Below are 16008 nucleotides of genomic sequence, written 5' to 3'. Positions count from 1 at the left end.
TAGCTTACTGGCAGAGATGCCACATTCAATATGGCGGAAGCTGTTACGTATCGCAGCAACGGGCCGACCCGCCCCATGACCTATGACCCGCCCCATGAGGCGTCTACATGTTCATGTTTATGGTTAAAACCAGGAAGCAGCGTCCGTTCCCTAGGGGGTCAAATATTTAGTCTGAATTTGGTTTGCTAACTAAATATTTATTTCAGATTAAATATTTAGTTAGCAAACTAAACACTTAGGTCCGGGCCAAATTAAGTATATATTTTTTTTTCGTAAAGTAATTCTGGTGGAGACGCCGCAGCAGCTTGCTGAGACGCCGCAGCAGCTTGCTGAGACGCCGCAGCAGCTTGCTGAGACGCCGCAGCAGCTTGGTGGAGACGCCGCAGCAGCTTGCTGAGACGCCGCAGCAGCTTGGTGGAGACGCCGCAGCAGCTTGCTGAGACGCCGCAGCAGCTTGCTGAGATGCACTCGGTCCTGCAGACTGACTCACCTTCCTCACTCAGGCCCCTCAGGGCTGAAGGCTTCGCTGGCGGCTTCAGGTCTGTTCTGTATCTTTGAGAATCTGCAGAGAAGTGCAGGCTGCATCAGTCTGATCACGAAGCCTGCAGCAGTTTCACTGCATCAGTCTGCAGAGGCTGACACAAAGTGCAGCACAGCTCCAAACCGCAGACATGCAGAATTATCATGAAGCAAACGGCCAGAGACAAAAGCAGAGCAGGAAACAGGAAGTTGTCTCACTGTGAAAGGTGGACATCCTGGCAGACGGCTCACGGTCTGGGTCTCCTGACGCGCCGTCCGCTCTCCTGATCTGGCTCCACACGGTCCTGGAGTCGGACGGGACTTTGAGACAGAAACATGAATGAATCGACTCCACGGTCTGGCCGTCACTGTGCAGGACTGCAGCAGGTGGCTGCAGCAGCTGCTGGTCGGAGACGCTCCGGACTCACCGACGGTCTGCAGCGGGGCGGGACCGGCTCTCACCAGGTTCTGGTTCACCTTGTAGAGGTTCAGAGGAGGATCGCTGGGCGCCGTCTGCTTGGAGCGAGTCTGCTGCAGGAGAAACACTGCACACAAACCAAAGACGAGATTTCAGAAAAACAAAAACTCAGGAGGACAAAATGGAGAAATCCAGATATTTAAGGAAATCAAAGCTTTCAGAAAGTCTGACATTCAGCAGATCATCAGGAGGAAACGCTGATCCACCATCACCAGAGTACTTCTATTTTCACTAGATACATTCCATTTAGAATAAATCATTCATAAATAAATGGGTTTTTCTGTTTAATAAATCACTGACAATAATCAGTATTTTAGAGCCGACACGTCTTCAAGCTTTGGTCCATCTTCATCGTCTCCTCCTCATCGTCCGCAGGTTGTTCAAACCGTCTGCTCCGTTGTCCTCACCGATCTCAACTTTGCTAATGATGTTAAAAGCAACTTTACTGCTAGATTTGCTGCAGATTCGACCTTTAGGAGAGGAGGACCTACCGTGCTGTCGCCTGTAAAGGCAGCAGAGAACCAAACTCAGGCTGGCAAAAACGAGCAGTCCAAGAGCCAGAACCACGATGCTGAGATGTTCAGGCGACGGAGCGCCGGCAAGACGAGCTGGAGCAACGGACGGACATCAGAGGTTCAGGTTCACTCAGTCACACTCCTGAAAGTCCATTGATCTCTTTTAAGAAATAAATTCAACTCTTAAATGTTCACCTGTGGTCATCAACTCAGTCACACCTTCTGTGGCTACTCCAAAAAACGCCTTCGAATCTGCAGGGAAAACAGGAAAAGAAAAGATTCAAGCTAATCCATAATGTTTAGGTTTAAGGTCAAATATTTCAGATTCTTTATTACTTGAAGCAAACACACAGAAACTGCTGGTTTAAGGTGAAAGGATCCAAAAATAACATTAAAACAAATGGAGAAAAGACAGGTAGGATGGTTTGATCATTTGATGGTAGCATGGTTTGATGGTAGGATGGTTTGATAATTTGATGGTAGGATGGTTTGATAATTTTATGGTAGCATGGTTTGATGGTAGGATGGTTTGATAATTTGATGGTAGCATGGTTTGATGATGGCAAGATGGTTGGGGGAATGGAAGTGGAATCAGATGGGAATTTAACTTTGAGCCTTGTTGATATTTTTGTATCTTTTGAGGGAGGGGGGGGGCTAGGGGGGCTTGAGCACCTGCCCCTTTTGCTCCTTGCCCCCAAGGGCCCTTTTGGTCAATTTATTTATTTATTGCTGTATTATTTCCTAAGCCCTCTTCTGACATAATAACATGTACTAAAATTATTGTTTTGTTTTTTTCTACAACATAATAAGCCTTCCGGTCACCTTGTTACCTTTGACCTTTTGCCCGTGACCCAGTTGCCTCTCCACAGTGAGATAAGGCGGCTAACTGGAGCTGAACGTAGCGAACGTTCAGATTACAGATCAGTTTCTGGTGAATTAAAACGTTTTGGTGAATAAAGTGGAGCAGACCTGCTGCTGGTCAGATGACAGAAAACGTTGAAGTCTCGTTTCTGCTTCAGCGGTTTAAGCAGAGAGGAAATGAAATACAACAGACACTGACAGGCCTCTGTCTGCCTTTCTCTGAAGAACTACTGAGGGGAGGAGACAGCCAGGTGAGGAGAAACTGTTCTTATCTATCATTCAGGATTTTTATCATACAGGCTGTTGTTGTTGTGCTATTAGCTAGCTGCTAGCTAACGACTCTGCTAGCAAAGCTAGATAACAAAAAGCTTCTTCCCTGTATCGTTAATGATATCAGTCATTCTTCAGTATCGCTTATGCAATAGGGGCACATCGCCCGTCCAAAACCGATCATCTCCATAATGGATATATGTCTAATTTCCTTTGCTGCATAAAGTACATTGCATTAATTCTGGCGTTAGGTAAATGTAGCTTGAAGGAGAATAGCACTTAAATAAAATCCAACAAGGATATTCATTTAGAATTAAAAATAACTCACCTGAACTACCATGATAGATATAATGTATGTAATAAAAGTCATTAATGAAGGAAAAAACTCAACCAGACTTTAAGTTTAGGGTCTGGTTCACAGAGTATGAAGTTATTTATTTATTTTTTCCCAATTATTCAATGAAAAAAAACGAACCTCAATTAAGTAAAATAAAATTGTAATCAAAAGTTTTGGAATTGTAATTATTTCTTTTTTAAAAGCAAAACATTTTGTTTAAAAATCTTTTTTCTAAATTAAATAACTCATTTTTGTCTCGTGAACTTAAAAAGTTATTTGCCAAACATAAACTTTTATTTGCATTTGTAGTGATTTTAGGCCCCGCCCACGACGTCATGTGAGAAAAAAGTTTTTTGCACGGCCCTGATCTTTAGTTTTCATTCATTTTGTGAAAAACATTTCAAATGATTGCAGCTCCTCCAAATAAGCCTCATCACCGCATCCTCAAGACGAGTTTGTGTCCAAATGTGGACACTGGCAGAGACAGACGTCAGCTTGGACAGTTCATGTCCAACAGACCAGATGTTTGATGGAGACTGACCTGAACACACCACACCAGCGTCCTCTTTGTGTCCGCAGTCGGAGTTTTCCTGGACACCCGGACAGAACCACAGGTTCTGCTCGTTCCCAGTGCAGTTCAGCTCGTCTAGGTGAATCGGTCCGCTCCCTGGAGGGAACAATCCATTCTGACCCGTCACCCTGAGAGCGGTCCCACAGCCCAGCTGGGCGCAAACCACCTTGGCTTCTCTCAGGTCCCATCTGTCGTCACACACCGTGCCCCAGTTCCCGTCCTTCCATACCTCCACCCGCCCGGCACACTGATCCTCATGTCCCTCCAGCCGAACGGACTGATGACCTGAAGACGACATGAGCAGGATGTTAAAGCAGGAAGGTCACACCTGAAAACAATCCAATGACTGAATTCAGACATCATTGATCCCAGTAAAGCGAAGGTTGTGTCCGGTAAAGTTTCCGTGGAGAAATGCCCCCCTGACGGTGACAGATCTAGAGTGACAGATCTAGAGTCAACACATAGCTTCTGTTGTTCCAGCTGGAAAATAGAGATCAGGTTGACCTCTGACCTGAACCATCTGAGCCACATAAAGGCCATTACAAAGTCAGCCTTCTATCAGCTAAAGAACATTTGGAAAAAATACTAATCTGCTGTTGCATCAACCTTCAGACCCCTCTGGTTCTGGTTCTGGTTCTGCAACCAGAACCAAACATGGAGAAGCTGCATTCAGGTTCTATGCACCACAGATCTGGAACAAACTTGCAGAAAACTGAAGATCAGCTGAAACACTGAATGCCTTTAAGGCTTAAAGCCCAAATGTTCAGTTACTTTTGAAACGTAATAAATGGAACATAGATCTGTCACAGAGCCGTTCAGCCTCCTTGAACTTTTCAACTTTTTGCCGCTTTTCAGGCTTCAAACATAAAGATTTTATTATTTTACGAAGAATCAACACGTGGGACACAATCAAGAGGTGGAACAAAGTTTATTGGATATTTTAAACTTTTTTAACAAATAAAAAACTGCAAAGTGTGGCGTGTAATATGATTGGGCTCCTTTACCGTCAGTGCAGCAAACTCAGTCCAGCCGTTCAGTTTGGGTCTCTGAATGATCCAACGTTGTCCTAATGATGATGAACAGAATCCACCTGTGTGTAATCGAGGCCCGTATAAATGCACCTGCTCTGTGATCGTCTCTGGTTGTGTTTAAAGCGCAGAGAGAATCATGGAGGCCAAGGACCCACAGCAGGCAGGGCCCAGAAGACTAAAGCCGGTTTTGGATGCAAAAGGAGCTTTAAACATCTGAAGGAGCTCTGAGCAGCGATCATGTTGAAATGGAAGGAGCATCAGACCAAATCTACCCAGACCCGGCCATCCCTCTAATCCAGGGGTCCCCAAACTTTTCCTCTGAGGGCCACATAACTTTCCCCTTCTCTGCTGGAGCCCAAAGTCAGTTTGTAACAGAAACAGTGAGACGACTGCAGGAGCCTACATGTAAAAATTTCTTGTTTTCCAGAAAGCACAATCAAATAACCCTCTCTGGGTTCTTCACAGAATAAATCCAGGAAATAACACTATTTATGAAATAAATACCGTATTTTCCAGACTATAAGCCGCAACCCCAAAGTTTTTTTTAAAAAACACTAAACATACACATATAAACCACAGATTTCTCTGCCGCTCCAGGTTTTCCACAGCGATGCAGCAGAGGGGCGGACAGCCAAAATCTGAGTCATAAAAGGGCAATTGAATATCACATTTATTACGGTTGAAAAAGAAAAAGTTGCCAAGTTTAGATTTAACTGAACTGATTACGGTAGTTTCTGAACAGTAACTAACAGTAAAAGTGCTGATCCTTCATGTTGCTACTAGCATGTGCTAAATGAAAATGGGTGCTTCCTTCTTCTTCTTTAGATTTCAACAGCAGCTTGCATCCATTATTGTTGCACTACTGCCATCTACTGGATCCTAATATCTATACCTCAAATTCTCATAATTATCCCAGTATTTAAAAAAAAAACTAAAAATCTTCTTTTTCCCCTCAATGCTATTTAACTGATCAACAACATTCTCAAATTTTAATTCCCTATTAAAACCTAATTCTGTTTTAATGGCGCTTTCTTCTTTTATTTCCAATTCTGACTTCCAATGATTCACTTCCTGCTAAAGAGCCCCCTGGTGGTTGAAGAAAAATCCACATATAAGCCGCACCGGGCTGTAAGCTGCATGGTTCAAAGCTTAGGGAAAAAAATAGCGGCTTATAGTCCAGAAATACGGTATATGAAAAAACTCTGAATGCTCTCTGGTATTGTTCAGGGGGCCGCACCAAGTGTGGAGGCGGGCCGGATCCGGCCAGCGGGCCGTAGTTTGGGGACCACTGCTCTAAACCTTCATCTGGAACAAGGAGAAGACTGATCAGACATGCAGCCAACAGGCCCAGGATCACTCTGGATGAACTGCAGAGATCTACAGCTCAGGTGGGAGAGTCTGTCCATAGGACAACAGTCAGTGGGACAGTGGATAAATCTGGCCAGAAGAAGAAAGCCATAAAAATCTGGTTTAAAGTTTCCCACAAGCACCTGGGAGACACAAACATGTGGAAGAAGGAGCTCTGGTCAGATATGATTGGCATAAAAGCAACACAGCTCATCACCCTGAACACACCATCCCCACTGCCAGACATGGCGGTGGCAGCATCATGGTTTGGGCTGCTTTTCTTCAGCAGGGACAGAGAAGATGGAAAACATTGATGGAAGACGGATGGAGCCGAAAACAGAACCGTTCTGGAAGAAAACCTGCAAAGACCTGAGACTGGGACGGAGATTTACCTTCAACAAGACAAAGATCCCAAACATGATGGAACGGTTCACAAATAAACGTATCCAGGTGTTAGAATGGCCTAGTCAAAGTCCAGACCTGAATCCAATGGAGAATCTGTGGGAAGAGCTGAAAGCTGCTGTTCACTCTCCATCCAACCTCATTCTTCCTGTTTTAAGGAAGAATGGGCGAAACTGATGGAGACAAAACCAAACAATGGCAGCTGTAATCACACCACAAGGTGGCGCTACAGAGTGTTAATGCAAGGGGGCCAATGATATTACACACCACACTCTGTAGGATTTTAATTTGTTAAAGTTTAAAATATCCAATAAACTTTGTTCCACCTCTTGATTGTGTCCCACTTGTTGATTCTTCACAAAATAATAAAAGTTTTAGATCTTTATGTTCAAAGCCTGAAAAGTGGCAGAAGGTTGAAAAGTTCAAGGAGGCCGAATACTTTCACAGGGCGAGTTTGATGTTTACCGATGACTTTGATGATGGCAATCAGCAAAATGCCAAACCGTCAGGCCTCCACCACTGTTTGTTTTCCTGAAGAATCAGAAAAGTCTCACCACAAACCACGTCTGTGAGCACGATGCATCCTGGAGTAGACGTCTCCAAGCAGCTCTGCAGACGGCCGTCCCGGTACACGCAGTCCTGGAAGCACTTGCTGTCGTGAGGTGCAACGATTTCCTTCATAATATGAACTCTTCCGCATTTCAGGTCCTGGCAGATCCACTCAGCCAGAGTGTCTAAATAGTCCGGTGGGAGTGGAACCGCCTCCCCACTCCTGTTCCCAGGCATCCTGAGAGTCCACCTGCATGTGCTGCCGAGGTGATGAACGTAAGGGTCGTCTGAGGGCACAGAGGGTCACAGAGCAGAGGATGAAAACTGAGAAGATACTCAAACATCATCCACTGAGGAACAAATCTGGACAGAAATCTGCAGCAACCTGAAGGATTTTAGAAACATAGAACAGAGCGTCATCGGCGTAGCATGATAAACAGATGATGATGTTAAATAGTCTCAGCAGAGCTGCAGAACATGTGCGGTTATCCTAACTGGCAGCAAAGCTTGTGGTTCAGATACTTGGCGCTGATCAACTAAAGGTCACGACCTCAGAGACACAGCAGTGGAAACGATGCAGGAAGACGCTGTGATCAGAGGTCAGATCAGATCAGAGGACAGATGGACGGACCTCTACCGGACGGACGGACCTCTACCAGAGGAGAAGGAGACTAACTTTCTGTGCAGATCCTTTTTACACACGTCTCTGTTAATCGTCTGTTTCCTGCAGAGCCTTTGAATGCTGCTCAGCGTTTCTCCAACACCGCTTCTACTCAGATGGTTCTGGTAGTAATCCAGAACCTTTGGGCCCAGCAGTCAAGGCTTGGTCAGCCTCCATCGTCTGTGTGATTCTGAAACGTTTGTTATTTTAACCTTTAACCTCTGCAGCTCTTTCCTCACCCCAGCACCATTTATGGTTATTATCATGAATTCACTGGACTTCAACAGCTGGTACTGCAACAGCAAACTGGAACAATCATGTTTTAAACTTTTGACCATATTGTGTATATTTATTGATTAATCAGAAAAGCAATGACACTCCTCTCTGACGGAGTATCAGCATCAAGCGAAGGGAATGGTTTTAAACTTTGAGAACAAAGTCGGTGAGCAGAGGAAAGTTAGAACCTCGGGCCAGCCGGGCCGCTCTGACCACCTGCTGAGCGGCCCGGTCAGCCGGGTTCTGATACAGACAGTCGATTTGCTTCATTATAAAAGTGGAACTTCACTGGGTTTAACACAGAACTGACTGACTGTGTAGGAGTTAAATCTCTACTTTATTCTCATAATATTACAAATTTAGTCTAATTTCAAAAATAAAATTAGATAAAAGTGATAAAACAAGCATTAATTTATCCTTAAAGTCAAATGAAAACTGATTGTTGGAGGACTTAAACCCACATAGATGCTGAAGTTACACTGACCTCTGACCTGATGGGCTCAAGAGAAAAACCAATCGATAAGGAATAAAATCCATCCTGAGGGAAACGGGCCGACAGCTGGAGCTGAGAAAAACTTTTCTCAGGAATAACAGAAACATCCAGAAGGAAGAAGGAGCTGCAGCGAGAAACTAAAAATAAGTCCTGCTTCCATCTGATGGAGGCGGCTGGTGAGACGGTTCAGCCGCACCTTTCAGCTTCACTCCGACTGCAGGCCGTCGCATTTCTGCCACCAACCAAAGAGCAGAAACACTGCAGAGAACATGGATCCGACAGAACCAAGAAAGACTGTGGGACTTTAATTCTCACAATCTGTGGCCGCTCTGAATGCTCACACACACACACACACACACACACACCCACACACACACACACACACACACACCCCTCCAAGATTCCCAGGCTGGGTCTTTGCATGTTCTCTCCGGTTCTCCTTCTTCCTCCCTCAGTCCAAAAACATGACTGTCAGGTTAATTGGTTTCTCTAAATTCTCCTTAGGGGTGTGTGTGTGTGTGTGTTGTCCAAGTGACCCGCCTCTTGCCTGGAACGTTAGCTGGAGATGCAGCAGCAGCTCCTGACCCACTAGGGACCAGGTGTTAGAAAATATATACATATATATATCTGCCAATCACAGGCAGCACATCAAGCATCAAGATGGTCGGATTTCAGAAAAATACAAGAAAACACAAAATAAGTGGTTGAACTTTGAAGCCTAACAATATTAAGACAAGCATGCAAATACACATTTTGAGTTATATTCTGTATTTGATTAACTACTTTGTGAAAACATTTCACTGCTCATGATTCTCCTCCACACTTTAGAAAACCGTGACAGAACATTTAGGTTTTCTTGTCAGAGTGCGATTCTGCTCCCTTTCCTGTAGTGGTGTGTTTCCCTTCCTGTGATTCTGCGGGTAAAGTGAGGATCTGAGGCTGAACCTGTTTGTCTCAATAACTGCAGCGTGTTTGACGCCAGCCTGCGTGGGAGCGCTGCAGCTGCTGCATCGCCCAGAGGCACTTCCTCAGCAGGTCACCCCACATCCTGCCACCGCCGCAGCATCACACTGCATGCTGCTGCGCCTGATGCGGGCCGAACCACCGGCACCAGAACAGCAGGACATGAGTTTGGCTCTCTGTCGGGAGGAAAGGCTGCAGATCAACGTCTTACTCACCGTCCATGTCTTCAGGTGGCACTTGGACCCCAGCATCTGGAGTGGAAGCATCAAGAAGAGCTGAAATGATGAATAAAGGGAGTTTAGTTTTTAATTTAAGAGCAGCATTGTGAAGCAACAAGCTGCAGAAACACAGAATATGTACAACAGGATTCAGTTTGCAGTCGATGGAGGGAAACTATCAGAGCTGCCTCACCTCCACCTTTAAATATCTTTAGTTTTGATTTTTCATTGTTTAAAACTCCACTAAGATCTAGATCTCATTTTCAAGAGAGACCCGAGCAACATACAACACAACAACCTGGCTACACAAAAGAAAACTGAACCAAAACATTCGCTCGACTTTAAAACAAGTTAGAAACGTTTTAAAAGCAGTGGTAGAATCACGTTTCTAAGTAGCGCTCGATAAAATCCAAAGAAATGCGATGAGGAGCCGATTCCATCTCTGAATCCTCGCTTCCCTTTCTCTGCCCAACACCAAGAACCTGCAGCAGCGTAAAGAACGGGCAGCAACAGGGAGTTAAACCAGCTGCAGCCCACTTTTATAAACCTGGATCATCAAGTGATGGTTTTTTCTACAAGAGACGTTGAGACGCTGCGAGCGGCCTAGTCCAAACCTGACAGCACAAAGAGAGGTTTGGTGAAGCATTCACATTCAAAACATCTCATGATCCATCAGAACGCTGCTGACACCAAGTTCCTTCTGACAGACGATCAGGATCCATCAAAAACACGACCTTCATTTTCTGTGTGCGTTAAAAAGGAAACCCTAAAATAAAACCCAGATTTTTAGAATCGGTTTGTGAAGCTGGAGAGCAACAGATCGATGGCTTTCGTCTTGTCCAGATTCAGAACCAGCTTCCCAGTCTGGAAACCAGTTTGAACTGCATTGAAAGCAGACTGTAAAAAGTTAATTTGTCCAGAAATAAAAACCCTGGAAGGAAAGACTGAAATTAGACGTTGGTATTTGGAAACAAATAAACGTCTCTAATGCTTTAATTATAAGGAAACTTATTCCAAATACAGAAAAAACACAATGAAGACGAAGAGCTGAGACCAGATGAACATCCAGAAAAATCCATCTGGGTTACAATCAGCAATAAAACAGACTTGAAGCTCAAAGTAACATCTTCATCTGGAGGTAACAGCTGCAGTCCTGCTGTTTCCAGCTCTGCCTTTCAGCCTGTGAATGTAAAGTTTACCTGGAGAGAGCGAGCTCAGCTGGAGGATGAAGAGGAACTGAAGCAGCTTCATCTTGGTGTCACAGCGAGGAGGTGATCCTCCACATGAACCTCTTCTTCTTCTTCTCAGACTGAACTCTGCATCGCAGCAGGAAGTGAAACATCAGAGGCTCCAACTCTCTTCTTCTGCTTTCAAAAACGGCTGAGCATGAAAAATAAAATCATTTAAAACTATAAGAAAACCACAGAAACATGATTTTAACTGAAACTGCAGGAACATTTGCAGAAATAAAGGAGAAAAAAAGATTAAAAACATTGTCTTCATTTCCTGTTTTGTGAATAAAGTTGTTGGTTGACATTATGACTGAGTCAAACTCAGCCGTTCAGGCAGTCAGAACCACTTTGGATGGTTCCGACTAGATTTCTGATTGCTGGACTCGCCCCAGCAGCAGCTGACTCAGTGGAGGAGAAACATAACACAAGTAAAATGTGTTTTCTGCTTTTATGCTGAGGAGGGTTAGTTCAGGAATGTAAAAACATGACGTGGAGTTCCCCTGGGTCCAATCCAGAGACACTTTTAAATGAAATAAGTAAGCGCCCCCTATGTCCTACTAGCAGGTACTGCAAGCTATTTTACTGGGTCAGGACCGACGCCAGGATAAGCAGATCCAGTGACTGCAGTCGTACAGCTGGAGCTGGATCCACCTGATGATCCTCGTGTTGCTCTTGTTGGCAACTGACTAGAGTAAGAAAAAGAGAGATTGCAGCAATCTGGACGATTGGCTTGACGATGAAGAACAGTTAAGTGAGGATGAAACAAATGAACAGTTTTCAGTTCAGGAAGAAATGCAGAAACAGCTCCAACCTGTTAACATGGGCCAGACCTAAAGACAGAAAGAGAAATTCAACACACAAGCCTATACAAGCCAGTTATGCAAGTGACAATGTTCCTTTGGTTTCTTGAAACGTGGCTTTATTGGTTATTCCACTTCTGGCAGTTTGCTGACTGGTATTTCTGAATTAGAGACGTTAGGCACATAAAGGGAAACATTTGCTCATTTCACATCTGCTGCATTCAAAGCATTTCCCACCTTTGGCTGAGTTATTTTGGGAAAATGGTTTCCTCTCTGGAGGAAATGCCTTCAGTAGTGAGAGCAGGGATTTAATGTTTCACCAAAACTCACTGTGTGTCTGATGGGGTCAGACGCTGAGGGACAGGAAAACTGTCTCTGTTACACGTGTAACTCCTGACAGAAAACATGAATGCTTGGAGGAAACCTGTCAGATATGTTCTGTTAATCTGACAGGACGGGATTTGATGTGTAGATTAACACCAGAGGGTCGGAGACCCTCTGGTCGGAGACCCTCTGGTCGGACCCTCTCGTCGGACTCTCCTATGTAAGAGAATGGAAACGTTTTCCACAGCAGCTGGTTGGACAAAAACAGTTTCTCCTTCATCCATCATCATCATCACCACCACCAATCCATCCATCCATCTTCTTCCCTTTATCCGGGGTCAGGTCGCAGGGCTAGCAGCCTAAGTAAGGAGGCCCAGACTTCCCTCTCCTCAGCCTCTGTTCCAGCTCCTCCAGGGGAATCCCAAGGCGTTCCCAGGCCAGCCGAGAGACATGGTCCCTTCCAGGGTGTCCTGGGTCTTCCCATCCTACTGGTAAGACCTGAACTCATCAGGTCCCACCTGAGGTGGCTCAGGCATCCTGACCAGACCCCTGAACCACCTCAGGTGGCTTCTTTCGACATGGAGGAGCAGCGGCTCTACTCTGAGTCCCTCCCGGATGACCGAGTTTCTCATCCTATCTCTACGGGAGAGCCTAGACACCCTACGGAGAAAACTTGTCGCCTGTATCCGCAACCTCATTCTTTCAGTCATGACCCAAAGCTCATGACTGTAAATGAAAATAGGAACGTAGATCGACCGGTAAATCGAGAGCTTCACTTTTAGACTCAGCTCTCTCTTCACCACAACGGACCGGTGCAGCGCCCGCTTCCCTGTAGACACTGCGGCAATCTGCGTGTCGATCTCCTGCTCCCCTCTTCCCTCATTCGTGAACAAGATCCTGAGATACTTAAACCCGGAGAAGGCACTCTACCCTTTTCCGGTTCAAGACCATGGCCTCGGATTTGGAGGCACTGAGCCTCAACCCTGCCGCTTCACACTCGGCCGCGAACCGCTCCAGTGAGAGCTGCAGATCACGACGTGGTGAAGCCAACAGGACCACATCATCCGCAAAAAGCAGAGATGCGATCCTAAGGCCACCAAAATGGATCCCCTCAACACCTCGGCTGGTCATAAAAGTAATGAACAGAATCGGTGACAAAGGGCAGCCTTGGCGGAGTCCAACTCTCACCGGAAACGAGCTCAACTTACTGCCGGCAATGCGGACCAGACTCTGACACCGGTCGTACAGGGACCTGACAGCCCGTATCAAAGGGCCCGGTACCTCATACTCCCGGAGAACCAATAAGCCGCCTCGACAATGAAGGCACGGAACATGGTCCACTCAGACTCAATGTCCCCCACATCCCCCGGAACGTGTTTGAAGTTCTGGGAGCTAAAGCTCCATCTCACAGGGGACTCCGCCAGACATTGCCAGCAGACCCTCACTACCCGTTTGGGCCTGCCAGGTCTGACCAGCTTCCTCTCCCACCACCAGAGCCAACTTACCATCAGGTAGTGGTCAGTGGACAGCTCCGCACCTCTCTTCACCCGAGTGTCCAAGACATACGGCCGCAGATCCGATGAAACGATCACAAAATCGATCATCGAACTGCGGCCTAGGGTGTCCTGGTGCCAAGTGCACATATGGACACCCTTATGCCTGAACATGGTGATCGTTATGGACAATACGTGACGAGCACAGAAGTCCAACAACAGAACACCACTCGAGTTCAGATCAGGGGGGCCGTTCCTCCCAACCACGCCCCTCCAGGTCTCACTGTCATTGCCCACGTGAGTGTAGAAGTCCCCCAGTAGAACAAGGGAGTCCCCAGGAGGATCAACATTAGATTATTTTTCTTCTTTTGCTCTTTCCTTTGGTTTATTTTGTTTGTATTTCCTTTTAATTCCTGTCAAAGCACTTTATATTACCTTGTTGCTGAAAATGTGCAATATAAATAAAATTACCTTCCTTTACCTCTCCAGTATCCCCTCCAAGGAGTCCAAAAAGGGTGCATAATCTGAACTGTTGTTCAGTGCGTAAGCACACACAGTCAGAACTCATCCCCGCACCCGTAGGCGGAGGGAGGCTACCTCTCGTTCACCAGGGTAAACCCCAACGTACAGGCGCTGAGATGGGGGGCAACAAGTATGCCCACTCTCACCAGGGGCAACTCTAGAGTGGAAGTATATCCAACCCCTCTCAAGGACACATGGCTCGAGGTGTTATGGCACCTCAAGCCATGCGTCGAGGTGAGGCCGACCATTACTAGGTGGAACCTCTCAGCCTCACACACTAGCTCTGGCTCCTTCCCCACCAGAGAGGTGCCATTCCACGTCCCAAAATCCAGCATCTGCAGCCGAGGAACAGATCGTCAGGACCCCCACCCTAGGCCATCACCCATCCTACACTGCACCCAACCCTCTTCGCCCCTCCCACAGCACATGGGAAGGGGGACCCATGTCTCCTCTTTGGGCTAAGCCTGGCCACCAGGTGCTTGTCAGCGGGCTTAGCAAGTTTTTGCCCCAGAAAACTTGCTAAGCCCGGTGGTTGAGTGCAAGTAAGTAGCCTGGTGGCCCACCAGACTTATTATACATGAAATCCTGCATCATCATCATCATCCATCATCATCATCTTCATCCTCTTTAGGCCCAAAGATCAGGGGCAGGTTGATGCCCCTGATGATAATGCAACATTTTTTACAGTGTTTATTAATATACATTCCTTTTATTACTTGTTTTCTAAACCAATAATCAGGATGTTGGAGTCTGTGCTTCTTCAAGCTTTGGTCCATCTTCAGGATTCTACACACTCACAGTCACCTGGTTCTTCACACCAGCGTCTGCTCTCTTCTTCTCACCTCGCTCATCTTTACAAACAATATTAGAACAAACTTTACTGCTGGATTCACTGCAGATATGACAGATTTGCTACAGATTCAGATGTTTACCAGGCGAGGACCTACGGTGCCATTTGAAGTAACGGCAGCAGAGAAAAATGTTGAGGATGGCAAAAAGAAACTCTAGAATGGACAGCAATATGATGGCGATATATTCTGGAGAATAAACGGCTGATGGAGGAGCTGGAGCAAAAGACAAACATCAAATGTATGAAAAGATTCAAAGACTCAGCTGAAATTGCTGAAAATTCATCAACTCAGTCGTACCTGGTGTAGTTATTCTAAACAACGCCTTAGATTCTGCAGGGAAAACAGGAAGAGAAAAGTTTCAAGTTGACCTGTACAGCATAGATTTCAGTTCACATGCTGGTGATAGTGGATACTGGATTGAAGCTACAGCTACCCTGGGCAGACTGACAGGAGCAAGGCAGCAATGTTGCACCATCAGTTTTTCTGACCAACACCAGCAGGAGCCAACAATACAAACAAAGGCTGTAGAACGGAAATCAAACCAGCGATCCACTGACTGCAGGGTGAACTCCATCAGACTGACCTGAACACACCACACCAGCGTCCTCTTTGTGTCCGCAGTCGGAGTTTTCCTGGACACCCGGACAGAACCACAGGTTCTGCTCGTTCCCAGTGCAGTTCAGCTCGTCTAGGTGAATCGGTCCGCTCCCTGGAGGGAACAATCCATTCTGACCCGTCACCCTGAGAGCGGTCCCACAGCCCAGCTGGGCGCAAACCACCTTGGCTTCTCTCAGGTCCCATCTGTCGTCACACACCGTGCCCCAGTTCCCGTCCTTCCATACCTCCACCCGCCCGGCACACTGATCCTCATGTCCCTCCAGCCGAACGGACTGATGACCTGAAGACGACATGAGCAGGATGTTAAAGCAGGAAGGTCACACCTGAAAACAATCCAATGACTGAATTCAGAAATTACTGATTCTAGAGATTCTAGATAAGAGACTCTTACCTGCAGTCTCTAGAGTTCCTCAACTGTTACAACATCAATATGGTTTCATTTCATAAAGTTAAAGGTGCAACTTCACCACTGAATCTTCCTCATTTTAAAACAGTTTCAACATAAATGTGCTATTGTCTTGGGGAATCAGGAAATCTCACCACAAACCACTTCTGTGGTAACGTTGCATCCTGCCGTAAACGTCTCTAAGCAGTTCTGTAGACGGCGGTCCCGGTACACGCAGTCCTGGAAGCACTTGCTGTCGTGAGGTGCAACGATTTCCTTCATAATATGAACT

General features: G+C 46.1%; 2 protein-coding genes and 1 long non-coding RNA gene across 4 annotated transcripts in view; 1 reads left to right on the top strand and 2 right to left on the bottom strand.

Moving 5' to 3' along the window:
• The window catches only part of LOC106940888 (T-cell differentiation antigen CD6-like), a 21738-nt gene extending 10892 nt beyond the window's left edge, over positions 1–10846 (bottom strand). The window contains exons 1-9 of the mRNA XM_015023755.1: positions 10691–10846; positions 9489–9548; positions 6886–7167; positions 3522–3836; positions 1708–1764; positions 1489–1605; positions 948–1064; positions 739–840; positions 491–562 (exon numbers count right to left, since the gene is read on the bottom strand). Coding sequence (XP_014879241.1) covers positions 491–562; positions 739–840; positions 948–1064; positions 1489–1605; positions 1708–1764; positions 3522–3836; positions 6886–7167; positions 9489–9548; positions 10691–10742 — 1174 coding nt within the window. The 5' untranslated portion in view covers positions 10743–10846. The remainder of the gene's footprint in view (positions 1–490; positions 563–738; positions 841–947; positions 1065–1488; positions 1606–1707; positions 1765–3521; positions 3837–6885; positions 7168–9488; positions 9549–10690) is intronic.
• LOC106940890 (uncharacterized) lies at positions 9555–10441 on the top strand. Its single transcript, XR_001423220.1, has 2 exons — positions 9555–10123; positions 10186–10441. It is a non-coding gene; the product is annotated as an uncharacterized LOC106940890 (long non-coding RNA).
• On the bottom strand, positions 10796–16002 carry LOC106940889 (scavenger receptor cysteine-rich domain-containing protein SCART1-like). Of its 2 annotated transcripts, XM_015023756.1 has the most exons (6): positions 15872–16002; positions 15297–15611; positions 15011–15043; positions 14811–14932; positions 13938–13949; positions 10796–10855 (listed from the first exon to the last, which is right to left on the bottom strand). In XM_015023756.1, exons 1-6 carry the CDS (start codon positions 15996–15998, stop codon positions 10796–10798), a joined length of 669 nt encoding a protein of 222 aa, XP_014879242.1. In that variant the 5' UTR covers positions 15999–16002. The 2 variants fall into 2 exon arrangements, with proteins under 2 accessions (XP_014879242.1, XP_014879243.1); XM_015023757.1 differs by lacking the exons at positions 10796–10855; positions 13938–13949 and adding an exon at positions 14538–14713 and having other exon boundaries at positions 14810–14932.
• Between the last annotated feature and the right edge of the window lie 6 nt (positions 16003–16008).

Source organism: Poecilia latipinna, unplaced genomic scaffold (genome assembly GCF_001443285.1).
Source record: "Poecilia latipinna isolate Pla-1442-1.1 unplaced genomic scaffold, P_latipinna-1.0 Scaffold3403, whole genome shotgun sequence".
In the NCBI taxonomy this organism is placed as follows: Eukaryota; Metazoa; Chordata; class Actinopteri; order Cyprinodontiformes; family Poeciliidae; genus Poecilia; species Poecilia latipinna.
Note: the sequence above shows the minus strand (reverse complement) of the source record. Positions and strands in the feature narration are given on the sequence as shown.

Excerpts from the sequence above, each read along its gene's own strand:
- LOC106940889 (XM_015023756.1), bottom strand. The coding sequence starts at position 15,998 with ATGAAGGAAATCGTTGCACCTCACGACAGCAAGTGCTTCCAGGACTGC. Across the intron at positions 15,612-15,871 it reads TACCACAGAAGTGGTTTGTG|GTCATCAGTCCGTTCGGCTG; the intron begins GTGAGATTTCCT and ends TGTCGTCTTCAG. Across the intron at positions 14,933-15,010 it reads GTTTAGAATAACTACACCAG|CTCCAGCTCCTCCATCAGCC; the intron begins GTACGACTGAGT and ends GTTTGTCTTTTG.